This window comes from Nipponia nippon, unplaced genomic scaffold, assembly GCF_047370975.1.
Source record: "Nipponia nippon isolate SJK-2023a ecotype South Korea unplaced genomic scaffold, ASM4737097v1 scaffold_1, whole genome shotgun sequence".
NCBI lineage: Eukaryota > Metazoa > Chordata > Aves > Pelecaniformes > Threskiornithidae > Nipponia > Nipponia nippon.
The window spans coordinates 22,714,187-22,741,814 of NW_028262290.1; the positions used below are offsets into that span (position 1 = coordinate 22,714,187).

The following is a 27,628-nucleotide window of genomic DNA, read 5'->3' on the forward strand; positions in this document are numbered from 1 at the left end:
ACTTGATGAACTTTTTACTTTAAGGAGAATTCTCAATTTGAACTCAACTTGTCAGAACAGTTTTACAGGCCAGCTAAGAGAGGTACAAAATGGCTTATGTTTTGAAGATACAATCTAAGAAATATTTATTACTGGAATTAAATGTGGAAGTAGGAAAGGGCGTAAATAATGATAGTGGGAAAGCTGTTTTGTTTTTAAACCTAAAGTTACTAGCCATCCCCATGTTTCAAGAAGTGACATGCACTTCAGTCTACCTATTGAAGTTCTCTAGACAAAACAGACCGCTGATGATTTTTGACTAAATAAAAATGAACAATTGCCTAAGATAATTTAACAGGATTCTGTTACGCAGTCTTAAGCAGTGTTGTTTTATGTTAACTTACAGATCAGTTGAAAAAAATCCTCTACAAATAACAGTGGTCAGAGCAGATACAGTCGTTGTACTTGAAGACAGTTTGCCATTAAAAACAACCTGGAGTTTGAACACAGTATGTATTTCAATTTGATTTGCTAAGTGTTACTACTTATATTGTAATCACAATTCAGATTTTCACTCAAAATACAAAAGCTGAATGGTTTCTATATAGTATTTGGAACTAACGTAGCTGTGTCGTGCTCAATATACCTCTGCAATTCCTCGTGTTGGCCGAGGCCGCTGCTTGTGCAGCCCTGCTGGTACGGCTAGCTGCAGGAGCTGGAATTTCAATACTGGTATATGCAAACTGTTTCAGTGTAAAATATAATTACTCATGGTGCATGCCAAACAGATCCCACCTGCTTTGGCCTGAAGTACTTCCCTGATCTAGCCCTTCATTTCCCAAGGAAGATCCAGGGCCGCAACCTGAGACACTGCTCCATTACTAGTGGTGCCAATTACTCCTCAGGAATGGGAGAGAACGGTTCTACCTTTTCCTTGTGCATCTAAGCAGCTGCGCAACTGGCTTACATTGGCTCAAAATAAAAGTTGGTGCCCTTGGATCCACCACTGGATGTGTTGCCGCTTCATCTATACTCTTCATTGCTGGGGGTGGTGGAATAGTCTGTTAATGCGTTTCATAGTGAGCTTATAGTATCGTTTAGATTGGACAAGACCCTTGAGATCATGAAGTCCAACCATAAATCTAATGCTGCCAAGTCCACCATTAAACTGTCTCCCGAAGTGCCGTGTTTACCTGTCTTTTTAAATACCTCCAGGGATGGAGACTCGGCTACGGCCCTGAGCAGCCTGTTCCAGTGCCTGACTGCCCTTTTGGTGAAGAAGTTTTTCCTCCCCTGGCGCAGCTTGAGGACATTTCCTCTTGTCCTATTGTTTATACAGGTTTGAACCCTGCTTTTAAAAAAAAAAAAAAAAACACTCGAAAATCCAAAACTAAAGAGAAGCAGATGCTTTAAAAGGTAGAGCGTGCAGTGAAAAAACAGGTTTGTAGTTGTCCCTACCTCTTGGAAATAAACCCTGCTTGTAGTCCCCGATAGCTGGGTAATGGCCGTGCTCTCTGCTTCATCTTGCTGATCAGCTTTGTTCTGGCTGCCGCACAGACCATGGGGGGCTGCACCTTCGCTCTCCTGGTGCGAGGAGCGGTGTGGTGGTACTCTCAGGGCAGAGGCTGAAAAGCAAACGCAGCCCCGAAGCAAGAGAAGCTTCCCTCCGCCGCAGCAAGGCCCTGGTGCTGCTGCTCAAAGGAGGCCTCGGCAGTCCTCTGCCCATCCCCTGAGGGGCTGCCCTGGGTGCCGGCTCTGCCAGCTGCCTGCCCGACCTCGCAAGGAGCCGGGAGAAGAAATAGGATGAAGTAAAGATGGTTTGTCTTAGCTGGTCTGACGGCAACTGAAGGAGAAAGTAATTTCTGTGACTGCTGCTGTCCTCCAGTTCATCCACTGCAGGAAAGCGGTAGATGATATACATTTAATTTTTCCGTACAACGGAAGCACTATGCTGACTGTGGGCTTCTTGCTCATTCTCTGAACTCTTATTTCCTCCCTTTATTAAAATTCAAAATTTCAAGTATGCCCTGAGAGCCTGGCGAACACAGGAGCCTGTCTGCTCTGCAGACCTGGGGCTGGGGGGAGCGGTGAGAGTGGGGCAGCCTCCCCTTGCCACAGTCCCTATCCTTGGAACAGCGAGCTTTCTCTCACTTTATATTTTAACCTCTTTGCAACTGCATAGCCTTTAATCTGAATTAGGGGCACTGCTAGGATTACCCCGGCAGCTGCAGAGGACAAAGCTAACTGTGCTTGTAGCCTGAGTCAGAAAAGAGAAGCTTTCGGGGCGGTGGCAGCAGGAGGTGGCTCCCCCTGCCTTCAGCCCCACCGGCTGCTTCTCATCATCCCTGCACCGACAGCCAGCAGCCGCCGGTTACAGGTAGGTCTTTCCCCAAAGACGGTATGTTGCCATTCCCATAAGTTCTGTTGAATATAATACTGTATTTTAATGTTCTCTGAAACGGTGCAGTAGTGCAGACCACAACCTCCGCCAAACGTGCATCGTGTCACGACACATGTCCTACTGTACTGCTTCAATGTAGGGCAGATACTTGGTATCAGTCAAAAATGGGAGGGAAAACTATTTCAGGCCCTAGAATTTATAGTTTGATTTAGCAAGTGCCTGCATGATTTTAGATCCTGATTATGTATTTCACTGAACTACACAGTCTCTGAACATGACCCTTCTGCATACCGTTCAGAAAAACACTCGGGTATTTGTGTCACAAATTTATTGCGCTTCTCAAATGGAAATACCTGCTGTTAAGGTGGTGGTGAAGCAGAGGGGAGCTGATGTTTCAGCTCTCTGCAGCAGCAACACAGCCTGAGGTCAGTGGTGCATGGGTTGCCGTGGCCAGCGAGCGAATGGAGGCGGCAAACGGCTGAGCTGGGCAGCAGCGGTTCGTGTTCAGCAGAAGCGATAGGCTCCAGCGCTGTGCTCCGACATCCTCCTCCCATAACTCCCCTTTAAAGAAAATAAAAATATCCTACTGTAGAATCATAGAATCGTTAAGGTTGGAAAGGACCTCTGGGATCATCGAGTCCAACCGTTAACCTCACTGCCTGATCCACCTCTAAACCATGTCCCTAAGCACCACATCCACACGTTTTTTGAATACTTCTAGGGACTGTGGTTGCACCACTTCCCTGGGCAGTCTGTCCATGAAGAAATTTTTCCTAATACCCAACCTAAACTTCCCCTGGCGCAGCTTGAGGCTGTTTCCTCTCATCCTATCGCTTGTTACTAGGGAGAAGAGACCGACCCCCACCTCGCTACAGCCTCCTTTCAGGTAGTTGTAGAGAGCAATCAGGTCTCCCCTCAGCCTCCTCTTCTCCAGGCTAAACAACCCCAGCTCCCTCAGCGGCTCCTCATAAGACTTGTGCTCCAGACCCTTCCCCAGCTTTGTTGCCCTTCTCTGGACACGCTCCAGCACCTCCATGTCCTTCTGGTAGCGAGGGGCCCAAAACTGGACACAGTGCTCGAGGTGCGGCCTCACCTCGAATTGCTGCCGCTTAGAAGCAGCATCTGAAAGAGCGGCCCTGGGGCCTCGGGGCCAACCGCCGCCGCCTGCACCCGGTTTTTCAGCCCGAAGATGGAGCTGTGGCAGCCGCCGGCCGCCTCCCGCCGCGGGCGGCAGCGGCCAGCAGGGAGCTCCACCCGCCCGGCAGCCGCCGGCGCCCGGCCCGGGGCCAAGGGAAGGCTCCCCCGCCGCTCCGCCCCGGGCCGCCCTTCCCGCCCGCTCCCGGCCCCCCCGGGCGGCGGCGGCCAGGCCGGCGCAGCCGTGTCGGCGGGCGGGGGCCCGCCAGGGCCGCCCGGGAGTCACGGCCGCCGGCTCGCAGGCAGGCAGCCTCCACGGAGCGCTTTAGCCCCTGGAAGCTCAGGCGGGGGAGCGGGCTGGGTCTGCCCGGAGCGCCACGGGCCGCCCGGCCGGGCCGCCGGCCTCCGTCCCGGGGGGGTTTCCAGCCCCAGCGGGACGAAGCCCCGGGCAGCCGGGTCTCACCCGACGGCCGGCCCTGCCCGGAGCCGGCGGCTGGACCGGAGACCTCCCGGGGCCTCTTCCCCAGGGAATTACCCTGCGGCCCCGCCGCGCCGGCTCACGAGCCCTCGTCTCCGCCTGCGCCGTGCCGCCGCCCTGCCCAGCGGTGCCGGCGCTCCCGGCTGCGGCCATTTCCCTTCCCGGGTGTCCCCGGCTCCAGCGCCTCCGGTTCCCCGTAGGGACGGGGCCTGGCCTACCCGCGCTGGTACCGGCCGCAGGGCGGGGTGGGAGACGGACTCCGGGACGCGGGACCGGGGGCCTCGGCCTCCCACACGCGCAGGGACCTTCCCGTTGAAAGTTTCCATTCCAACAAATGGCTACTGTTTTCCAACAACAGCCGCCGCAGCAGCAAGCTCCCAGCCAGCTCTGCGTCCCGAAGCGCGTGGCCCCGGGGCGCCGGCGCCGTGGGGCAGGCGGAGGAGCGACGACGCCTCCTTCCCGCTCCGTTCCTGACGCCGGGGCGCTCGCAGCCGCCCGCTCCGCCGCCGCGGTCGCCATCCTGCAGGCCAGCGGGCCCGTGGCGAGCGGCCCTGCGTGGCGTCAAGGCCGGTGCTCCGGGCCTGGGCTGGCAGCACCTGCAGCGCGGGCGCAGCGCTGCCGGCGACGCGCTTCGCGTCCATCCCGCAGGACAGGGACTGGGACGCGCCGGCCACCGCACCCGCGTCCCTGCTGCCGCACCCCTCCGCCGGCTGCACCCCGATGAGTGACCGCAGCTGGGGGGCGGCGGGGACAAGAAGGAAAGGCGTCCCTCAGCACCCGCATAGTGAGGGACGGTTTTTTCCCCAGGCTGTGAGGCGACGGAGGCGGCCGCCATGGCGTTCGAAGGCTGCATCGTCCCCCGCGCTCCCCCCGGGCTCAGGTTCCCCTTCTCTCCCCTCCGGAGCCGCTGGCGGGCGTGCAGGCAGCCGCTGCCAGGCCCGGCCCTGCCCGCGTGGCAGGCACGGGCGCCCGCGCAGCCATCCCTGCCGGCCCTGTGGAGCCAGCGGCAGCCGGGCCTCACCTCCCGTAACCCCACCAACCTCAATCAGCGCAGCTGAAATTTTCCACTTGAGACACATGCGAGACCAGAATAGATTTCCAGGGTGGGTTTTTTTTTCTTTTCCGGGCTAGCTAGAGGAAGGCCAGACAATGCTTTGCAATGTTCGCCTTTAAAACATCCTCCAGATGGCTTTCGGGAGTCCCCATTGCACAGGCAGCCCTACAGGGGAAAGCCCCTCGGGCTGGGGCCAGCGGCACGGCCGGCCGCTGCTCCCCCGGAACTCCCAGCCCTCCGTCCCTCGGGGCCGGTGAGCCGAGTCCCGCCGAGCCACAGCGCAGTTTTTCCACAGTGCTGCTGCTGGGGCCGGGTGGGATCCTGCGAGGGCGTGGGCGGGCGGAGGAGGGCTGGGCTGCCACAGACAGGGGGAAAGGCAAGAACAGGAGAGGGATTCCCAGCTTCAGCTCAGCTCCCAAAGCGGCATTTTATTTGGTGGCTTGTGAAAAAAATCCGCAGAGCAAAGCTGGTTTAGCTTAGCGCATTTTGGCACGCTGTTCCTCTGCTCCTGCCAAATCCATTTTGCAATCTCCCTGGAGCGGGGGCTCTCCCGTCGCCTGCGCTGCTGCAGGGCTGGGCCCTCGCTCCAGCGGCAGCGGGCAGCCCGCAGCCCCGGCCCCGCTGCGCCCCGGCCCCGCTGCTCCCACAGCATGCGCCCGTCCGCACCCGCCGCCACGAGCTGCTGGTGCCCTGCCTGCACGGCCGGGGCGCAGCTGCTGTCCCCCGAGCCCAAGGCCTCGAAGGATGCCACCTGCTCGGGCGTTTCTGTGGGGTTCAACCACCTCAAACCTCCAACGAGGCTGCTGGCGAGCTCAGAGGAGTCATCCGCAGCCCGGCCATTAAAGGGCAGGCACATAAAGACCAACTGTGCCCTTGCTGCCCGTGCACAGGTCTGGCTCCAGATCTCAGTGCTCAGGACTGGATCCGCCGGTGCCGCTCAGCTGCCTGCAGGCACCTGGGGCCGCAGCGCCGGGAACCAGCCCTGCACGGCCACACAAAGCCGCTCTGGCCCGAGCAGTCACTGCCAACCATGAGGCACCCCCCTTGTTCAGAGCGGGGGGCCTCTTTGACATCAAACCTGCAGACTGGTGGTGTTGGACGCAGCTCGAGCAGGATCGAACTCCGGCCGCGGTGCAAATCCCAGGAGCGGGGTTTCAGATAAGGCGTGCAATGGAAGGGTGAAGTCGAGGACAGGCGCCATGACATATAAAGCAGCCTGGTCTGGAATAAGCCAAGCTCAAACTAGCTGAAGGCCCTGACAGCAAGTCAGAAGGCATTGTTTCAGCATTAAGGAGATATTGTTAATTTTTTTTCTAAGAAATTCAGCTTCTGCGCTAGGCTCTCTTGCCCAGTTGAGCAAACTGATAAAAGCAAGCAGCGGAACTGCAATGCTCCAGATGAAAGCCTAGTGTTTGCCTTGGTACCTAGTTCATAATTCATGTAGTTTCTATGCTATCTATAAATCGCAGGACAGGATGAGCAGAGACAGGCCTATTAAATGATTCTAGCTTTTGTGGTTTTTTTTTTAAAATCCGTAATCATGGGGTTTCACAATGGATTTCCAAAAGGCCCTTTTGCCGTGGTTCACAGGCTGTCCTCTGCCTGCGGAGAAACAGCAGAGGAGGGTGACGTGGTGGTTTGCCCGTCTCCCTCAGGCCCCTCCGGAGCTGCCACGAGTTGTGGATGAGTCACCGCATCTGCAGGCGCTCCCGAAGGACGATGGACGCAGCCACCGAGCCGTCGCTCCCTGCAGCTGCTGTCGCTGGTTTCAGCCCACAGCAGAGACTTCTCCCACCCGGAGCGGAGAGGAGCTGCCCAACGCTCCCCGTCACCCTGGCAGAATGCGGGGCCGCTCTTGGCGGCGGGCGCCCAGGGAGCAGGGCCAGCCCCGGGGAAGGGGCGGACACCTCCAGCCTGCTCTGCGGCCGCTCCTGTTTGATCAGGGCTGAACCAAAGCGTGTTTGGGAGCGTGCAAAGGGAGCGTGTCCTCAGCCTGGCAGAGCAAGTCCTGCAGAGGGGCTTACACCCACAGCAGGTACCACAGGCGTCTGGGACAGCCACATCCTAGACCACAATTTAAAAAAAAAAAAAAAGGCTATAGGATATGAGTGTAGGAGAAGGTGCTGGTGCTCCAGGCAGGTGGCTGGCACTCCATGGGAGTACTCAGCTCCTCCCGTCACAGGGCAGCTGCAGGGCGCACGGTCCTTCCAGGGCTTGGAGTCTGACTTGGCTCGCCTTCTTGAAGCCAGAGAGGAAACCGGGGGGGGAAAAAGCCTTTGATAAAGTGCTGGGGACAATGGTCTGTGAGCATTTTCTTTAACAAAACACCTGCACCATTTCCAGCACTTGCAAGCAAACCAAAATCTAAGGTCGATTGCATTTTAGTACTCGCAGGGAAGGCAAAGTCATGTTTAAAAACCTGTCTAAACCTTTTCATTCACATCTGCCTTCATGTGTGCCTAAAGCACGGGCAATCCCCTGCTCACTCTGAGTAAAAGGAAATTCCACAGAGTTCTGTTTATTTTGGTGTGCTGCTCTCAAGGAACCCCCCTCCTCGGTGGGTGTAAAACAGGAAAATGTCACCTTAAACCAGAAGTCAAACCCAATATTAAAAGAGTGGCAACAAGATCCAAGTCAGGTCTGAGGATGGGTTTGTTTCCCCCTGACTTGGGCTTGCTCCAGGATACCATAGTCCGTCAGCTCACCTCCTCCATCACCCAGGCAGCTCAGAAAGGCAATGCTGACCCTGCGCAGCCCGAGACCGTGCAGCATAGCCTGGCGAGCAGGGCAAGGAGGCTGGCATCCACCTGAGCCGCTTCCACACAGGAGACAGCCGGGGAGAGGACGTGAAGAGAAGCCCCTTGCTTGCACCGGCCTCCCCCGAGGTGAGGGCTGATGGTTGACTTGCCACAGAGCAGCTGGGCGGTCGCCAGGACGGGATGGTACGCCCTGCGGCTGCAGCTCGGCCGAGCTCCAAGCAGCACCTCGCCAGACATGGGGATTAGCCTAACAAGCCGCCTTGGGAAGAGACACCGAGACAGGCTGTGCTTTCCTCTTCTCCCTGCCCGAACAAAACGGCCTGTGCAACATGAGCGCTTCCCGCTTGGGACCCACGTAACCAGAGCACACGCGGCCCCCGCAACCTTTCACCTACTAAACTCTGTTTACATATTTCACTCCTCGCTTTTTTCCCCCGCTGCAAACCAGTACCTTTGTGTGTGTGTGTGTGTGCGCGCGCGCGCGGGCATTGCACTTGGCAGGACCACATGGTGTTTTCCTGACATATATTTGAGGCCAGACATGTAATTGTACTGCTGAGAGATTTAAGATAAGAAAACCTTTCCAGGACATTTAAGCTGTATAAATAATCATAATAAAAGGCCTTTATAAATCTGTATGTTTAGTTCTGACAAGCTCCTTGCTATTCTACTCAGTACGAAATATAGACAGATTGTGACTTCAGAACTTCCTCAGTAAATAAACCAGCAAATGAGTAAGATAAATGGACAGATCTAGAGAAACAAATCCTTCTTAAAACTCCACTTAAACACATTTTTATTTTATGGCAACAATCAGTACTTAGAAATGGTTTTAACAGGGAAAAGGTCTTGCCCTGATGTACTAAAATGAGCAAAGAATTATGGCTGGGATTTTCGAATCTGCCTAAGGGATTCAAGTCTCCAACTAAACCAAACAAAGTGAGCATCCAAATCCTACAAGCAGCCTTGAAAATCTTCCTATCCATGTATGCAGGGCCGTGCATATAAAGGTATATAGAGTTGCATGAATGAAAGACTTAATATTTCTTTCACCCAAGCAATTATTTCAAGGGATTCTGAGTATATAAATAGATAAAAACGAACTCCAGTGAGTTGCGGTATTTGAAAGAGCGCTTGGTTGGTCTGTCATATGATCTAATCAATATTCATTGTTTATTTAATGAGAGTAAATTTGACCCAAAAGTTCCTAAAGCCTCGAACTCTCCAACACCCACTGCCAGCAGGATTATTTAAGGGCATTCACCCGGAGTTGCCAAATAGCCCTGCAGTAACCAAACAAACCCACGCACCATTTGAGTTTGGGCTGGCCAGCCCCTGTGCTATTAATAGTCATCCCGAAGAGGGGAGGGGGGCCTGTGCATGTAGGGCCACACACAGGTCTGCTCCTAAAAAACGCGGCTTTGCTGTATCGTCTGTGTCACCCTCATTTGGATCCATAAAGCTTCCTTCAGCATGGGTTGCTACACTGTTTCTTTAGAAACAGGTGCTTTCCAGACACAGTCTTATGTTACATATACATACCTTAGTGTCTCAGCTTTGCCTTCCGTAGGTATGCTGACCAGGATGGTATAGCACTGATTTCTCTACAACTGCAAGCATTCACAACACCTCTAGTTGCTCTTATGTGAAATCTGAGCTTTTAATTCAACTGCACGTAAGGAAACAGATCCAAACTGTGACAGACTGACGATATGTGACAACGCAGCTCACGTAGGGCAGAAAATACGGGGGTGGACAAGAAGGGGGTGTCACACCAGCTTTAGGCGTTCCTAGGACTTCTCCAGAACAAAGAAGTCCTGGGAACCTGAAGTCCTTTGCCTGACTGAGAAGCAGGCAAAGCTTTCTGGAGAACTGTTATGGACGTTACCTGCTCCAGAGAACTATACATTACAGCTTACAACATACACGGTCTCATGAGGTTGACCTGGATTTGAGGTTAACATCAAAGCTTCCTGAGGACGAAGGAAGCCAACGGGCTTCCACCTTCCTCCTTTTGTCTGTAGTCATGTCCCAGCACTGGTCCCGGGCAGCGCTCATTGATCGTGAACAGGACCCAGGAGGATGACATCCACTGCCTGTGCATCCAGCTTCGTGCAGCGGAAGGCTGAATACACCAGCAGAATAAAAGTGTGGAAAATGTGAGCCACCTTATCTGACAAAGCCTTTTGTGGGCACAAGAACCCCCCCAACCCTCACTCACCGCATTCTCTTCCACCCACACTCACATCGATGCTGGAAATGTCCTTTTTTGGAAGGGCTCTGAAGATGGTTCCTGGTAAGCGCGTGATCCTGACCGTGCAGAGCGGGAGGTAGCTGTTTTCTGATAGTGAAAACTGTTCCAGCTGCAAAACAAACACATGTATAAACACAGGCGTTACAACACCAATGTTTCTTTTACAGCTGGTGCCATCAAATAAATGAAGATGGTCTTCGGGAGTGCTTCTCGAAACCAACAACTAGATGCCAGCTTTCTTCTGGTAGAGATCTCTCTTTCATATTCTGCCTTTCAGTCCTTGCTCAAAACAGTTCCCCTGCCCTGGGATCAGCAACTGCAGAATCACACCCTCTTTCTTTCTGCCCAATATCTGCATTTTCAGTCCCTAAACAAAGGGAGATGAAATAGTATTTTGCAAGAATCATTTTGTCCTGCCATTACTGCAAACCAGACAGTTACTTTTCAACAGCACCCGTGAAAAGGCTTCATGGAAGTTCATGCTGAAAATGAATGTGTCAGTCAAGCTTCAGTCATTCCTCTTGGTGTAGAAAGAGAGCTTACCTGCAAAACCCACCTCAAGTTAACTCAGCAACAGCAAAATACTAGAAAAATGTTGAAAGCAAAAGAAAAAAAACATTTTACAAAACCAAACATTTCTGCAAGTAGTGAGAAATGAATGTCAATTCTCTCATGGGAGAACAGAGCTAGTTATATGCAAGCCTTCTCCTGACTTTTTTTATTATTTTTGAACACAAGCTATGCTTCTGAATCATCTCTGAAAACCACAGGGATCACACGGCCTTTGACCCCAGTCTTACGGCTACACCCAAAGAGACAGACCCAGGGGCCTAAGAAGAGATTCACAGTGGACAAGTACGTTTCTAAAAACCCAGCAGAACAGAGCCACTGCCCCTCAGCAGAGCAAACCTCCGAGAGACGGTGACAGCCAGCTGCCATGCTGCGCACCATGGCGAGGGGGAATGGGGGAAAATGGAAGCTTCTGACACAGGATAGAGGCAGCCAAGCTGCTCCCTGGGGCAGCTGCTCTGGGAGAGCCTGGCTCCCTACAGGCTCTGAAACTGTCCTCTACCTGCCCCATCTCAATAGCTACAGTATCCCTTCTCCACTTCCTTTGTGCCCTTGCAAGATCCTCGGGCTTCCTCAACTTTGGTAAATGGCTCTTTTTCAAACTGGCAACCCGTCACAAGTGGAGTCCCCCAGAGATCGATATTGGGCCCAATGCGATTCAATATCTTCATAAGCGATCTGGATAACGGAATCAAGTGTAGCCTGATGAAGTTTGCAGATGACACAAAACTGAGTGGGGAAGTAGACACTCTGGAAGGGAGAGCCACCCTGCAGGAAGATCTGGACAGGCTGGAAGAGTGGGCTAACATGAACCTTATAGTTTAACAAGGACAAGTGCAAGGTCTCGCACCTGGGAAAACATAATCCAGGAGTGCAGCTCAGACTGGGATCCACCTGGCTGGAGAGCAGCTCTGTGGAAAGGGACCTGGGGGTCCTGGTGGACGGGAAGCTCAACATGAGTGAACAGTGTGCTGCTGCGGCCGAGAAGGCCAATAGGATGCTGGGCTGCATCAACAAGGGCATCACCAGCAGAGCTAAAGAAGTCATTATCCCACTCTACTCGGCGCTTGTCAGGCCACACCTGGAATACTGTGCTCAGTTCTGGTCCCCGTTATACAAAAAAGATGTGAACAGGCTGGAGGGGGTCCAGAGAAGGGCCACCAAGAGGATCAAGGGTCTGGGAAGCCTCCCGTGTGAGGATAGGCTGAGAGAGCTGAGCTTGTTCAGCCTTGAGAACAGGAGGCTTAGAGGTGATCTCGTCAGCTTGTACCAGTACTTCAAGAGTGGCTACAAAGAAGATGGAGACTCCCTTTTTACAAGGAGTCACATGGTGAGGACAGGGGGTAATGGGTACAAGTTACCCCAGGGAGATTCTGATTGGACACAAGACGTAAATTTTTCACAGTGAGAACAGTCAGCCATTGGAATAATCTCCCCAGGGAGGTGGTTGACTCTGCTGCGCTGAACACGTTTAAGACTCAGCTGGACATGGTGCTGGGCCATCTCATCTAGGCTGTGCTCTTGCCTAGAAAGGTTGGACCAGATGATCCTTGAGGTCCCTTCCAACCTGGTATTCTGTGATTCTATGAACTTCTCCTAAATTTGTGTCCCCATCACATTATCTCCTCTCTTCCCGCAGTTCTAACCCAAGTCTCTGGGCAGCAAAGGCCAGTCTGTGCTGTGTCCAAGTTGCAGCCGTGCATGCGAATGCCTGCATGCCCAGCAGCCAGCAAACAGGGAGGCCCAAGCTGGCTTGGTCTGTCCCTCCACGAAACTCTCCTCTGCCCAGCTGATGCTTCTCCTTGGCCTTGTAGGCACTCATGGTGGGATCCACCTCACCTCACTCCACCTGCTTCATAGATTCACCCACCTGCAACTGCTGCCCGGGCTCCCGTTATCGGCACGGGAGACGGAGTCAACAGAGCTCAGAGTGCAATTCATCCCACATCAGGGAAAAATGAAACATGCCTGAAGCCTGTGGTTTATATTTACTAGCACGCCACTGACTATAAAAAGCTATAAAAACAGATGCTTGTGTTATAAGCACCTAATCTTAGATGAACTCCACCCATAGTGACTCTGGGTACGTTTATATTCACTTTGCTTTTTGAACCTGAGAACAACCTTGGGCCCAGGGCCAAACGGTGCAAACTGGCTCACTTCCCAGCTGCTCACAAGGGTCCTCTGGAGCAGATGATTTGCACCCACGGAAAAGATGAATGAGAGCGTGCCAGCGCACTCCCCAACCCCCCGGGCCTCCTCGGCCTCCCGTGCCAGCGCACTCACTAACACTGGCCACGCTCCACAGCCCTCCGTGGCTGTTTTGCAACAGACATGCCTACACATCTACACCCTTCCAGGCATTGACCTCATCCACCATCCCTTCTTCCCGCCATGGAGAGGAGACTTTGGACCAGGGAGACAGCAGTCACAGGCGGGTTCAGATTGATGAGGTCTTTACAAGGCTGCCTGACAGCCCATTAACTCTGGCACATCGCTCACTGGGTCCCCATCTCAATGGACTGGAGAATCGCCAATCTGCACTACCAGAACCTATCGGTAAAGCATGCCCTGTCTACTATGGACAAGCCAGTGCCCTCCTCTTCTAGAAGAGCTTCCATGAGGTCAGGGTGCCACTCTGCACATCATCTCAAACAGGGCCCACACGGTCCCTCTCCTTGTTACTGTGGCTCCTGCAGAGTGAACATCTGTGGGACCAAGGTGCAGCATGTCTCCAAGGACGAGCTGCGGGACAGAGGTGACTCTCTCCAACAGTGAGCTGCAAGACCAAAGTGTGTATCTCCCATGGGGAGCTGCGGGAACGAGGTGCATGTCCCCAAAATTGAGCTGCAAGAGCAAAGTGAGCCACACAGAGGAGAATTCAGGGAGCGGTGAGATGCCAGCACCCTGCTGCTGTGCAGGTGGTTGGGACAGGTTGCATGCTGCATAACCTGCACAATCTCCAGCTAAACCGCTCCACAGGGATCTGCAAAGTCCAAGGGTTTGGCACACCTGATGAAAATCTTTGGGCAAATTTTTCTGGTCATGTGGGCAACCTCACTGACAGGCATTCCCTCCCTGTGGTCTCTGACAAAGCCAACACCATCTCTGCACATTGTGCATTTGGAGAGTAACAGGGAGCTCCTCTGCAGCCCCTCGCGTAGGTTCGAGGTCACAGTGAAGATACTTGCACTGAGCATCACCAAAGCTGGCTTTTGTTTTAAAAATTTAAAGTAGTATTGCTCAATCCTTACTGAGCAAGAGACTATCTGAGCCGCAAAGCTCTGACTCTTATGATGTCTCTTTAAATGAAACACAAGGCCTTCATCTCCACAGGTCCCTCAACTGTGCCCTCTGCCCTTAGTTCCTGTGACATCTTAAGGGGAATAAAAAAGAAATAAATTACTAATAGCAAGCAGATTGATCAACAGCATGCCAGTGGTGTGTTTTGTACCATGACGCCAGGGGCGTGGTACGTGAGCCAGGCATTCGGCAAGAGACAGCAGGGGGATATGGGAGAGCTCGAGGCCTGCCGACACACACGGGAGGAGTGTATGGGGTGCGGGGAGCCAAACTGGATGCCATTTAGTCTGTATGTAGGACATGCTACCTGCATTTTTGCACCTGCATTTTCCTATCCAGAGACTATTTGCTTGCTTGAATATAAACTAACAGGTATGCAGTGGGGGGGGAGGGGGGTGTCAAGTATTAGCATCAACAAATTAACACTGCAGGAGCTATTAACATCTCTATCTCATCTGTCATATGGGGCTGAAACTAGTCAATAGTTCAAAAATTATTAAAGATAGATAGGTTTAAAGAAAAGAAGGACCTTTGTTCACGAGTTCTATGAAAATACCTATAATAGGAGGCGTAGAAGTGCTGTTACCTGTGTTAGGAGGAAAGGCAAAGCTGTCCCTGCTGATTTCTATACTGTATTGATATGTCACACGAGATGCCCCAGCCACACCACCATCTCACCTCCTTCATACCTCCAGGATTTAGCCCATCAGAGGGACTCTTGAAATGCAGCAGCCATTAAGTCACTGTGTAACAAGTAAATTCTGTTTGGGCATGAAAAAGCACACAAATGTGTTTGTAATGCTCCCATGGGGAGAAACATTTATCTGATCGTAGCACCCACAGGTGGCTTTGTTAGCTACACAAAAGCTCATTCTACAATGCTTAGAGACTGTCTCCTTTTCATCTTACTGGCTGACAGTTCAGCTTCTAAGTATCTGATTTTGTTAGCAGAAATTCAAATTGATCAGTTAGGTTTTATACTAAATAGTTAAACAAATCATGACACCGAGAAAACTCTGAATATAATAAATACACCATTCGAAGTGGTGGAATGCACAGACCCGTATGTCATCCTCTCAAGCACAAAAGGTTCTCAATTGTGTTTTCTGGTATTTTCCAAGCTCTGTCTGTAAATAAACAATGCCACTTTGCCATACACTTCCACAGCTCTCCAAAGGTATCCACGTTCTTGTGAAATGGCGTACCTCCACATCACGCATAGGACCCAACAATGTTGCCCCTTTACTGGAGGTATCAACAAAACCACCAGCATTGCACAAGTGCAGAAAGACCAGACAAGATACTAAACAAAAATAAACATATGGTCACACCATGTGAAGTGAAATAGGAATCATGATCTACATGGAAAGAATCAACAAATCATTCCAATATTAACTCCTGATTTCCACTATAGAGAATTCCCAGGATTTCTTGGACCAAAACATGCAGCGAGTATGCGACTTGGCTGGTTTGAACTGACCAGACACCCGTTCTGGCTGCCCTTCCAAAAAGATAAATGGTAAGCAGGGCTGTAGCCGGTACCATCGTCTTGTCCAGCGTCATGAGAACACAGTTCTTGTGACAGCCACAGGACCTGAGGAAAGTTCTGGTTGGCGTACAACCTGATCCTGCACTGAAGGAATTGAATATAAAACCTCTCACAATCTTTAGTGGATACTGAAGCAATCATTTACTCACCTAGGTTATTTCTGCTCTGACTAAAATAACCATCTATCCCACAGTTTTCTGTGAAACAGGTATACGTCTAACAGCAGAGGTTAAAAATACCCCTTGATGTCCCGTTACAAGAAGCCGAAAACGGCTCTTGCTTATTAGTATGTAGAAGCCAAGAGTTTAGGATAAAGGAGCAACATAAAATGCCTTTTTAATTCCGCATGCCAAAGCTGAGATAAGCCACAGATAACAGAGCTGTATTTCTTAAAAGCAGGGTGAAATTCAGGAGACTGGAGTTTTGCCTGACTCAGCCTCAGTCCCTAGACTGCTGGACAGGACTGCAGTTACACAGCTGGCCAGTGATTTACCAGCCGTGTTGCCAATTCTCTTCCTTAATTTATCTTCCCAATCCTATAACAATTTACCTTTCCACATCAGAAGAATATGACCTGCAGGCTGGATAAGTGGTTTTCTGGGAAATTTAAACTTAAGATAAAGTGTAATAGGCATACATAAATAACCCACAAGTGCTTAAAAGTAAAAAACCTAAACATCTTCCCAACGAAAACCCCAGACATGTCCATTTTCTCCTGGGCGACATAAAACCACATCCCCAGCTTCTCTGGGAAACTGAATGCAAAATACAAATACATGTGAACTAACTGACAGCGATCCTTCAGCTGCTTCCAGCAATTGCCAGAGAAAATCAGTTTCACTGAACACTGCTCACTTGCCAAAAAGAAGTTTCTCTTACCTGTCCTAGGCTTCATTAGGGGTGTTTGAGTTCTTTTTTTCCCCTCGCCAGGCTGCCTCCTATGGCAGCAGTGCAAGCAGCATTGCAAACATCAGTGCCGCGTAACAGCCTCTGAAGCCTTCCATTGAACGGCGCTGAGCAGGCAGGGCAGGACTGGAACTGCGGTGACTCAGGAACAGCCACAAATGCTCTGCAGAAAAACGGCCATGAGCAATACTGTGTAAAATGCACGTATACAGAAACTGGGGTTAGTATCCTGTAGGGCTGGGGAGGAACATGGTGCTGTCAGCCAAGCGGGAGTTGCTCCGTCTGGCAATCAGACTGGTAAAGCAAACTAAAACCCATAAACTGAAGTCTTAATGACAAGTAAGTTCTGGTTTTCACCTGCTGTTCTAATAAGCAATTGCAGCACCGGGACAGAGCAGGTTTTTCCTAAGGTCAGGTTGTGTGAGGAAAACAGGGTATGAAGAAGAAGGGAAAAGAACTTAGAGGAGACAAAAAAGGAGACAAGCTGCCTTGTTGCTGATTATATGCACCACCTCCCCAGTTATCTGATATATAAAGCTCTGCAACTGCTGTCTGTAGCAGCAGAGACACTTTTCCAATTATCAATAAATGAACGCGAGCAGTACTAGGCGTGCTGGGGAAAGGAGAACAGCCCCACACTGTACAACCCTCTCTCGCCCTGAACTGGCCGCCTGCTGCCTCCGGACCTCCTTCCGCCCCCTCCCCATCCTCGGCTTGCTCCCTTCCTTCCCTCCTTCCTCTCCTCTTCCCCGGCTGCCGCTCTCCTGCCATTTCAAAGCTGCCTTTCCCTGGCCACCCCCTCAGCCTCAGCCTCACCCACGGCACCGCACTGCCTATGAAAATGAGCTGTCACATTTTCCAGCCTCTGAAGCAGAGATTATTTTTGGGAGAGGTGGTTTTGACAGTTCTGCCCTGCAGTTCACAGGCAGAGCGCAGGGCAGGCTGCGTCTGTGCAGGGGGGGAAGAGGAGGGAGGGTGCAGCAGTTGAACACACACGCAGGGCTGCTGGCTGTGCACTCTGAAGGGACTGAAGGCCTGGGGCGGGAGGGCACGAAGATCCCGTGGGGTGAGGGAGTCAAGGAGCAGTTAAGTCTCCCCACTTCCGAGGGCTGCTCTTTCCCAAGCCAAGGCCAGCCGCTAGCAATGCTGCCACAGGACACACCGCCCAGGCGACAGTCGAGCCTGCCGGTGGAGGACAGGCACAGCAAAGCCCCTCTCCACCCTCTCACTCCAAGTCCCTCGCCCCGGCTGCATCCCTGTCACCCCCAGGCCACCAGGCAGCCTCTTACAGAGCCCGGACTCCCTGCCAAGTGGTACAATCAGCATCCATACCTCATCTGAAAATCTGGCCTAAAGACCCTGAAGAGGGAAAGTATAACAGGATTTTGACCTCCCAGCCCAGCCCCAGCCATTCTGTGCACTCCGACTGCAGCTGGTCAGCGTATAATGTGGAACTTGCGGGGCCAGAAGGGCCAGTGGCAGCAGCAGGAGACCAGCACTGACACGGTGGAAACAAACCCTGAGAGAGAGACACGACCGTGGGAGGAGGGAGGATGAGCGGGAGGTATCCCAAGGGACCAGAAGAGCAGACTGATGAGAAGAGCAGCTGCAGAGGGTTGCTCTGGAAATGGAAGTTGCAACAAGCTGGTTGCAAGCTGGAGCAAAGAAAGGTGGCAGCTGTGGAGGCAGAGCTGGGAGCGCCCTGGGATGGAGTGGCTGGCGGCGTCGGCGGAACAGATAGGGAGGATCCAGAGATGACCGAGGAGGCGGTAGGGTGAGATCGGCCGTAGGTGGTGCGGAGCAGGCTCTGGCAGGAGCGCTGGGAATGGCCACAGGGAGAGGCTTCCACGGAGCGAAAGCAGCCCGCCTGTCATGGGAAGGAAGCTGCGTGAAGAAGTATTAAGAAGCAGGGTGTGTGCTAAGAGGACGGGATCGGCAACGGCGAGCTGTGAGGGCTAATGGAGAATTACCGCTGGAAGGGGTGCGGCAAGCAGCAAGGGCGGTCCTGCAGGACCCGCAGCAACAAAGGCAAAGAGCCAAGCAGTCTTACCGGGAAGCAAGAGCAAGTATGGACAAGGAGGTAAGGCAAGGGCAGGAGGAGAAAGAAGTAAGAGCAGGAAAAGAACAGAACAGAACAGGCCACCTGAAGCGGGAGCCGATATTGCAAGTCAGCCCTTTGTTGTTTTCTCATAGTTAAACCACAGCGGAGTCCAGAAGCACCTGACGGCGCTGGGTCGCATCCTACTTCACGTTGCCTATGCTGAGAGAGATACGGCCAAAACTCCAAAGCATTTACAACAGCCTCGCCCTGTGCCCCCTGAAAGGACAAATCGAAAAGGCACCTGATCCCGCTCAGACATCGCTATACTAATTTCTTCATCTTTCCATTTCATATGAAAATAATTGTGTTTTCTCCAAAGAGCAGTTTACTTCTTCTAGAAAATGACTGCAGAATCACCTTAACTTCCACAAGCAGTCCAGCACATACCTCCAACATCTTGCCATAGCAAGCAAACGAAAAATGGTAACGGTATTTCATGTTACGGACCTTTAGTTCGTGTTGGCAACTGGATTTTTAACACTAAAGTTCTCACTGTATCGGTAAAACTTTTGTGTACATGCATTACATACATTTAAGGGTGAAAAAAGTGACAAAGATCTGCCTAATTTTCTGCTGAGGTGCAGGTAGAAGCTCTTAGTTTTTTGAGTGAAGTTATCATGCAGGGTTAAATTGTAATGCTGGTGCAACTTCTACAGATTTAGTTTTAGGGGCGATAATATGCGTCGAAAGATAGTTCAAAATGTTTTCAACAAACACAATTGCAATCACAAAAACCGTAACAGAACCTGCCGCAACAGAACACACAGAATTTTGCCAAGAACCACTGTGTATTAATTAGTCTCACAACCTTTATTTCAGCCGGAGCGGATGCAGACAGACGCACGTACGAGCCAAGAAGTCTTTCCCGAGCCGTGCCTCCTGTGACGGTAGCACCTTTTGGCAAAGGAGAAGCGTGTTCCAGGAGTCAAGCAACCATTTCATCAACATTTTTTCCTGTTGATTTCAGTGGGAAATACACAGTAAACACGCTTTCTCCTGTTAAGACACTCAGAGATGTGGGATCCAGTCGAGTAATTTGTAAACAATTGTTTGCTACTACTACTGAAAAGGATTTGGATCATCCTGAAGTGAATTCTCTTTTGGGAATTCCCTCTGGATGATAAGGCAGTCAAGCCAACCAGCTTCCCTGCAGGCGCAGCAGGGATCTTCTTATAAAATCTGGCCGAAAGGCAAGCAGATACTCAGGTTATATACCAGAAAGAGAAGACTGGAGAGACAGATTTCCCTCTGTCAAGCGGCACGTTCTCTCAGACGTGACCATCGCGGAAGCTGTAGGAGTGAGGAGAGAGGGATCCCACCACTGGCAGCCTGGTGCAGGGGGGCAGAGCAGGAGAGCACATCCCACCAGATGCCTGTGGGTTACCAGCGTGAAGCCCAGTAACAGACGTTCCAGCTGTACAATGTATCAGCGGAAACGCTGGAATTAAAGCAATATCAAAAAAAAGCGTCTTCCTGAGAATAAAATTACCACTCTTCTGTCAATACACAACTCTTTGAACTAATTAAGAATTGTTTTAAATTATATTCTACTCTGTGTTCATGTTTTTCAATTGTTATATCCTCATTCTTCCTTCAGGCTGAAGAAGCTGCTCACTTGCTATTCTTGCAGTGTTTTTTTCACTTTCAGACATAACTAAACATTCTGGGAGGTTTCCAGGCAAATTACAGGAGGACATAACCTGCTGTCAGACCCCTTCTGTCAGTTGGGATTGGCTGACAAGGGGAAGAAGAATTAAGCAGAGTGAAAGAATACTGGACCATGACACCACTGAAAAGGGGAAAGACAGGAAGACGTATCTTAGAAGGAAAAAAAAAAAAAGTAGAAAAATGCTCTGAGCAAACGAGGCTGGACTGCCTAGGAGGAGGAGGGGAGATCTCTGAAGTGAAGCTGAATAAATAGGAGAAGTGGAACTGAACCATAACGAAGCATCAACAGTATTTCTCAAGCAGAACAGCACGCCGGCACAAGCAGCAGGCGACAGCTGCAGCCTGCCTGGCTCGGGATCCCGCCTCTCAGGCGCTGACACACACAGCCACCTTTTCTGCTTTTCTTAAAACTTTCTGACAGGAAAAAGAATCCACCTTAAACTCTGCATCGAGCAGAACACATCAAACAGCTCTCGCCCTTCTGGAGCGCCGTGGACTGCAGTGTAAGGTAATTAGCCGTGACCCCGCTAATTGCAGCTGTCACCCAAGCTAGCTGGAAGGCAGCTGCCGGGGAGCAGGGCGAGGGAGCCCCGGCGGCTGCGGGCAGCGCCGCTCGCTCAGGCGAGCTGGTTCAGGGCTGGACACCGCCGAGCCGAGCCGAGCCGAACCGAGCCCCCCCGCCTGCAGGCCCCGCGGGGCCGGGTGTCCCTGGGAGCTGCCGGCCGCGCTCGGGAGCGGGACCCCGGCCTTGGCGGGACGCCCCGGGCGGCTGCGGCCTGCAAACCCGGGGTGATCCCGACGCGTGGCAGCAACCCCCCTGGGCGGGCCTCCCGCCGGCGCGGGCCCGGGGTGCCGCCGGGAGGCATCCGCGGGTACCCGGGCGCGGCGTTTCCTGCGGGAACGGGGGGCCCAGAGCGGCCTGAGGCGGCCGGAGCGGCCTGGCCGCCCCCCTCTCCCCCCGCCCGCGGCCCCGCTTCACCTCAGCGCGGCGGGGAGCGGGCGGATGGGCGGGGGCCGCGCCGGGGAGGCTGCTCCCCCCGCCGCCGCCGCCTGACCTCATGCGCCGGGAAGCGCCAGGAAGCGCCGGGCCGCCCCCGCCGCTCCCACCCGGAGGCGGGGGGGCGGCGCTGACTCAGCCGGCGGCGGGGACTCACCGCGCACACGCCGCGCTGACACACGGGCCACGCCGCGGGGCAGCCGCCGATCACGCGCGGGCGCCCGGCGCCCATTGGTTGCCGCCTCACACACCTTTGCCGGCGATTGGCGGAGGGAGGCCGGGAGCCCCGCCTCCCCCCCACCCGCGCGCGCGGGGCGCGGGGAGCCGCCACCTGAATGGGGAGCGGCGAACAAAAAGAGGAAAATAAAGGCAGCGGGCGGAGAGCGGCGGCGGCGCGCGCCCCGGGCGGCCTCGGCTCCCCGCCACCGGCCGGCGGTGAGTGACCGGCCCCGCCGCGGGGGAGCGGGGCGCCGGGCGGGGAGGGAGCCCCCCGAGGGGACGCGCGGGGGCGGCCCGGGCGAGCGGAGGGACCGGGGACAGCGGCGCGGGCGGGGCAGCGGGCTTGAGGCGGGGGCCGGAGGGGGTGAGCCGCGGCCGGGGGGCCTGCGGGGCGAGGGTGCCCCCTGGAGCGGGGGAGCCCCCACGGGGAGAGCCTGCGGGGCGGGCGAGGAAACCCGCGGGAGGGAGGAAGGGAGCGGAGCTGCCGGAAGCCTGTTGGCACCGCCGGGCCGGCGACGTGCAGCCCGTCTGTGTGTGCGTGCCCGCCCGCCCCGGCGCGCCCAGCGCGGGGGAGCAGCGTGGGCGGCGGGCTCCGCGGTCCGGGGCTGGATGCGCCAGGCGGCGGCGGCGGCGGCGGGAGGAGGAGGAGGAGGAGGACGAGGAGGCGGCGGCGGCGGGAGCCGGGAGGATCCCGGCGCGGCGGGGTCAGGCGGGGGCCGGGAAGCGGGCCGGCGCTGCGGGGAAGAGCCCGCCGCAGCCCCCCCCCCCCCCGCCCCGCCGGCGGAACCGATCCGTGCGCCCGCTCCCCGCGGGGACGCCGCTTCGCTTCGCTTCCCCCGCGGCGGGAGGCGCCGGGTGTGGCGGCGCTGACCCTCGCCCGGCCCCCGCCCGCTGTGAGGCGAGGCGAGGCGGCGCCCCCCGGCCCGGGGAGGCGGTGGCTGCGGCGGGCGGGCTCCCTTCCTGCCGGCTGCCGCGGGGCTGAGGGCGGGGGCGGCCGCGCGAGGAACTGGGGTAAAGGTCGGCGCGCGGCAGCGCCCGCACCGCCGAGCAGGCGCCGATCACGCTTTGTTCACACGCCCCCGCCCCCGCGCCCCGCCCTCCGCCGGCGGCCGGCCAATGGGCGCCGGCGCGGCGCGGCGCGGGGAGCCGAGAGGGGAGGGCGGGGGCGGGGCGCGCGGGGGAGCGCCGGCGGGGTGCGCTGAGGTGAGGGTGGCGCGCGCCCAACGGCCGGGGGCGGGGCCCGCGCCTGCGCCACGCCCTCCCCCCGCCCGCCGCCGCCGCCGCGGGGGCGGTGGGCGAGGGCCGGGCCCCTCCGCCGCCCCCAGCGCCCGGGGCCGGCCGGGCCCCGTGAGGAGGCGCGTCCCGCCCGCGGCTCCGGCCGCCGGCGGAGGCGGCCTCCCGAAAGGCGGCCGCCCCCGCCGCACCGTCTCGTCGGGGCGCGGGGGGGGCGGGAATTCGCCGGCAGCGGCGGGCAGCGTCCCTCGGGAATCGCGAGCCGCGTTAGGGATAATGGTGGGGCAGGCCGCTGAGCGGGCTTTCTGCGTGGGGTGGTCGGTCAGACGGTGAATATGTACACATATATATATATATATATATTTTTAGTTCTCCAAGTCGGTGATTTTCCTTGCATGTACGTGTGCGAGAGAGAGGCCTTTTGGGTATTTTCTGGAACATTTTTGGTAGCTAATACCTTTTGAGGAAAACATGCATCCATCCCAGCACGCTCCTTTCTCAGGTGCCCAAATAAGCACAATACTGCGGGCTGTGTTTAAAGCACAAATGGAAGGAGGGTGGGATGGGGAACAAAGTTTTAGACTTTTGGGTTTTCGGTGAAGATTTTTGTTAAGCTTTCAGACACAACACTTTCAACATGGAATAACTTAAACTGTTGCTTAAGATTTGGGGGGAGTTCTCTCAAGAAAATATATAATCTTCACCAGATGGCCAGATTTCCCCACTCACAACTTCATAAATATATTATATAAGTAAGAAAGAGGGCAGGAAAATACAGGCATACCTCCCCACATGTGCTTATCTCGCACAGGTTGCTTGTTTTGGTTTTTACGATGCCTCCTTATAAGTAACTGCAAAATATTCAAATGTAGCATCAGGTTTAAAGTCTCCTTTTTTCCTCTAACCGAAACAGGAGGAAGAAATGGAGATGATGACTGAGAAACAGAGAGATACTAAGTATTTCTGCAACAACACTCCTGAAAAGAGCGATTACGAGGCTGTAGAAGCCCTTATTTCTATGAGCTGCAACTGGAAATCAGACTTCAAAAAACATGCAGAAATGAGACCTATAACTCCAGCATCTGATATGTCAGAAGAGAGCGACGAGACTTTGCTTCCCGGAGCGGCAGACTTTAATGCAATACCAGCATTTGTAAGTTTTTGAATTTGTACGTGCGCGTGCTTGTTTGTAACAGTCAGTGTGGCGATGTGTTGGTAACGTGCCCCCCCCTTACTGTGTCTGTCTCCCCGCGCAGTGCCTGACCCCCCCCTACAGCCCTTCCGACTTGGAGATGTCACAGGTGGTCCATCCGGGGGCACCGGCGCTCGGCAAGTTGCTGGCCGAGGCTGCCAAGCCGCCTCTGGCCGCACCTCGGCGAGAGGCAGAGAAGCCTCCAGCGGCCGGGCCTCTGAAAGCTCAAGCGACGAGTGTTATCCGCCACACAGCTGATGCTCAGCTTTGCAATCGCAAGACCTGCCCGGTGAGAACAGCCAGCGTGCTGAAATACCAGGACAGTGTTTCAAGGGAAACAAGCAGTAAACGGAACGCCAAGGCAGAACATGTGGCGTGTTCCGCCGTGGCGCCGAGCAGAGCCAGGGATGAGAGCGAAGAATTGCCGGTGGCAGAAGGAAAAACCGCAGAACCGGCTGTCAGCCCGGCGCCCTTGGCAAAGCCCTCGGTCAGCAGACATCAGCCTGTCCCTGGGCCGGCACAGCAGCCGCTGGCGGCGGTGGCACCGCCGTGCCCTGCCCAAGGCAGCGGAGCCCCCCCTGTGCCAGTGATTTGCCAGATGGTCCCGCTGCCCGCAAACAACAACGTTGTGACGGCCGTGGTGCCCAACGCCGCGCCAAGCCAGCAGGCGGCTCTCTGTCAGCCCATGGTCTTCATGGGCACCCAGGTTCCCAAAGGTGCTGTTATGTTCGTTGTGCCCCAGCCGGTTGTGCAGAGCACAAAGGCTCCCATTATTAGTCCGAACGGCACGAGACTCTCTCCCATTGCCCCTGCTCCTGGCTTCGTACCTTCTGCCGCAAAAACCACTCCTCCGGTTGATTCTTCAAGAATAAGAAGTCACATTTGCAGCTACCCAGGATGTGGGAAAACGTACTTCAAGAGCTCCCATTTGAAGGCTCACGTCAGAACACACACAGGTTGGTCGCTGTTGCTGGATGTTAAAAACGAGTGTAGAAAATTGTGGCTGTATGTGCAGCTTGTTAAGGTTCTAGCGATTACCGGATTTGTTGATGGAACAAATTGTGGGGCAGCGATGAAATACTTTTTTTGCCAGTGTGCATTACAAGGCTGCCTAATCTCTGACAGGAAATCTCCCGGAGGGGAAGCTGACTCAGCTGTTTGTTTTTGCTGGACTTGCTTCACGTCAGAAGGTGTTCAGTAATGCTTCTTACGAGTGTGGAAGCAAGGCCTTGCTTTTCCAGAGTTAAAGACGCCTTCTTAGGCTTCTCCACAGGAATGCCTTTGTCAGGACTGGGTAAAACTTAAAGAGATCCTTTTATGAAAGAATATAAAGATCCACTCCACGCTATTCCTGTCTTGGTTATTTTTAGAGTAACTTCCCCGCACCTCAGCTTTTAGTTGCAGTAGCAAAAACAGTCACGTGTCTTTTCGCAGAGGCTCGCAGTGCGCTACCGGAGCTCTGTTACGTAGAATGCTGTTACAGGTTGCGTTTCAGAGGGTAGTTTGGGGCGTGCTAAGTCATCGTCATCTGCAGTTCACGTGGAGCTGAGAGTTAGAATCAGCTGTCTTGAGACGTAAAGAGCATCTCAAAGCATCTCAAACCGTTTGGTTCCAGTGAGTTGTTAACCCTTTGTACTACTTAGCCTTGAGCATAGTGAGTCTGCGTGTTTAAATATCGGTTTATAAACAACTTTTCACATTTCATATATATAAAAATAATTAATATTTATGTCCATTTTTGGCTCAACTGTCATAATAGAAACTTTTCTTTAAAAAAGTCAAATCCTGCCAGTCAAGGCAGTAGCGTTTGTTGCTCTGTTAGTCCTCATTGTTTTCTTTTCTTTGTCTTTTTTTTTCTTTTAGGAGAAAAGCCGTTTAGTTGTAGTTGGAAAGGCTGTGAGAGAAGGTTTGCACGGTCTGATGAACTGTCTCGCCATCGCAGAACGCATACCGGGGAGAAGAAGTTCGCCTGCCCGATGTGTGAGCGGCGGTTCATGAGAAGCGACCACTTAACAAAGCACGCGCGTCGCCACTTATCGGCTAAGAAGTTACCAAACTGGCAAATGGAAGTGAGCAAGTTAAACGATATTGCCGTGCCGCCAACGTCTGCGACGGCGCAGTGAAAGGACTTATTCTGAAGGCGGTGGAATTAACTGTTGTCGCTGGGATATGCCAGCTAAAAAAAGGCTTTTGCTGCCGGTCTGCGGTTCTCCCACGCCGCTGCTGATGGCGGTGCAGCAGAGAGCAAAGGCCGTCTGTGCTCAGTCACAAAAAACCTTGCTGGGAGAACCGGCGGCTGGCTGGAATAGCGGGTGTCCTTTGCACTGGTAAGGAGAGAGAGAGAAAGGGAAGGTTCTAGAGCAGAGCAGTGCAGGTTGTGCCAGTTTTGAATTCTGCAAATTATTCGCATATACTCTAGTCATGCGTAAGTGTTACTGAAGGTTTGCTGCTGACGCTTGAGACCAACTCCGATTTTACCTTCCAGTTGTCAGTCTTCAGCACAACACAGACTAGGGAGACGGCAGCGTGCGGGCGCAGGCTTGAAAGCCCGGAGCGCACCTGCGTAAGATAATCCAAATTGGTTTTCCTACTTCTGCCACCTTTTCTTGGGAGGAATCTTCTCCTATCCATTCTTCGGCCCAGTCATAGGCGATGATTTGGTGCCAAACTCCTGGAGATTTTGGACCTGTCCTCCTGCGCGGGGTGTTTAACGCACCCGGCTTTATACTGCTGTCCGGGGGGCTTGGAGTGGGTGTTCAGGGACACCGCCTGGGCAGGCGGAGGGTCGGAACGTTTCCGAATCCTCCTCAGCTTTGTAGTATTCTCCCAGCTTCTTGGGCAAGCTTTGTGATTATTACAATTGGTCGTACCGGGGCATCGTACGATGCTTCTGCTTTTGTGTTGCTTACGGTTTCCTTTACACCTCCTCACAGTTCTGTACCACTGCGGTTTTCATAAATGGATACGGTGCACTTTTAAGAGAAACATTGTAACTGTAAACTACTCGGGTTGATTAAGGAAGAAGACCAAGAATCTTAGGCTTCTTGATGGTGTTATTCTTTGAAAGACGGTTTATGCTAAAAATGAAATGGATATATTATGTATTGTATTAAATTACAAAGTTGTGATTCGAAAAGTAAAACGAGGCAGTAAAGACACCAGCCTAGAATTTAAGCTGTAGCTTTTGTGACAAATAATGCATCAACTTTCGCTATTTCTATTTTATCATATTATGTTGAGGACACATATCAGAAAGTGAACAGTTTGAAAATAGTGTATTAGATACGCTTTTTGTGACTACTTTAAAGATTTGCACATTTCTTATGTTGTACTTTATACTTTGTTTACAATAAAACCAATTTTCTTTAATATAGACCTCTCTTTTCGTTCTGTGTAGCAGAACTTATCGCTTTGCAAGGAAAATAACCTCAGTAGTGTCCATCAGTATCTCCTGAGCAATGAAACGCTGTCTCTTGAACTTTGATAATTTTTTAAGCTCTATAAAGCCAAGAGGAGTGGAATTTCAAGTCTGCGCTCACGAGAGCTGTCAGGGAGGTGGGGTTTTGCCTGCTCGGGGCAGCAGGCGGGCTGCGGGGTTTCGGGGAGGGCCGCTCAGCTCCGTTGGGGGGGGGCCCTCCCGCCGCCTGCTCTGCCCGGCCTGCCTGCAGGATCCCCGGCTCCCACAGCTGCGTGGCGGCTGACTCACCGCCCTGCCCGGCGGGGTGTTTGGGACAGGGGCACTCCTTACCGTATCCTGTTTGACGCAGCGCCCTGCGTAGGAAAAACCTGAGTCATCGCCCTTTCTTCTTGTTCCAGGGGGAATACGGCATC

General features: G+C 53.6%; 1 protein-coding gene and 1 long non-coding RNA gene across 11 annotated transcripts; one reads left to right on the plus strand and one right to left on the minus strand.

The window, feature by feature from the left end:
* Nucleotides 1-1,194: 1,194 nt before the first annotated feature.
* Nucleotides 1,195-21,414, minus strand: LOC148057262 (uncharacterized). Of its 6 annotated transcripts, none has more exons than XR_015702506.1 (4): nt 21,311-21,414; nt 16,361-16,550; nt 10,027-10,168; nt 1,195-2,941 (listed from the first exon to the last, which is right to left on the minus strand). It is a non-coding gene; the product is annotated as an uncharacterized LOC148057262 (long non-coding RNA). The 6 variants fall into 6 exon arrangements; XR_015702507.1 differs by lacking the exon at nt 21,311-21,414 and adding an exon at nt 16,745-17,050; XR_015702505.1 differs by lacking the exon at nt 21,311-21,414 and having other exon boundaries at nt 1,195-1,327; nt 1,438-2,941; nt 16,361-17,050.
* Nucleotides 20,410-27,166, plus strand: KLF10 (KLF transcription factor 10). 5 transcript variants are annotated; one of them, XM_087748284.1, is made up of 4 exons: nt 20,410-20,664; nt 23,519-23,758; nt 23,862-24,753; nt 25,661-27,166. In XM_087748284.1, exons 2-4 carry the CDS (start codon nt 23,528-23,530, stop codon nt 25,918-25,920), a joined length of 1,383 nt encoding a protein of 460 aa, XP_087604410.1. In that variant the 5' UTR covers nt 20,410-20,664; nt 23,519-23,527; the 3' UTR covers nt 25,921-27,166. The 5 variants fall into 5 exon arrangements, with proteins under 5 accessions (XP_087604410.1, XP_087604401.1, XP_087604391.1 ...); XM_087748275.1 differs by lacking the exon at nt 20,410-20,664 and adding an exon at nt 21,460-21,588; XM_087748265.1 differs by lacking the exon at nt 20,410-20,664 and adding an exon at nt 22,763-22,884.
* The last annotated feature ends 462 nt before the right edge of the window (nt 27,167-27,628 follow it).

Excerpts from the sequence above, each read along its gene's own strand:
- KLF10 (XM_087748265.1), top strand. Across the intron at positions 23,759-23,861 it reads TTAATGCAATACCAGCATTT|TGCCTGACCCCCCCCTACAG; the intron begins GTAAGTTTTTGA and ends CTCCCCGCGCAG. Across the intron at positions 24,754-25,660 it reads TCACGTCAGAACACACACAG|GAGAAAAGCCGTTTAGTTGT; the intron begins GTTGGTCGCTGT and ends TTTTTCTTTTAG.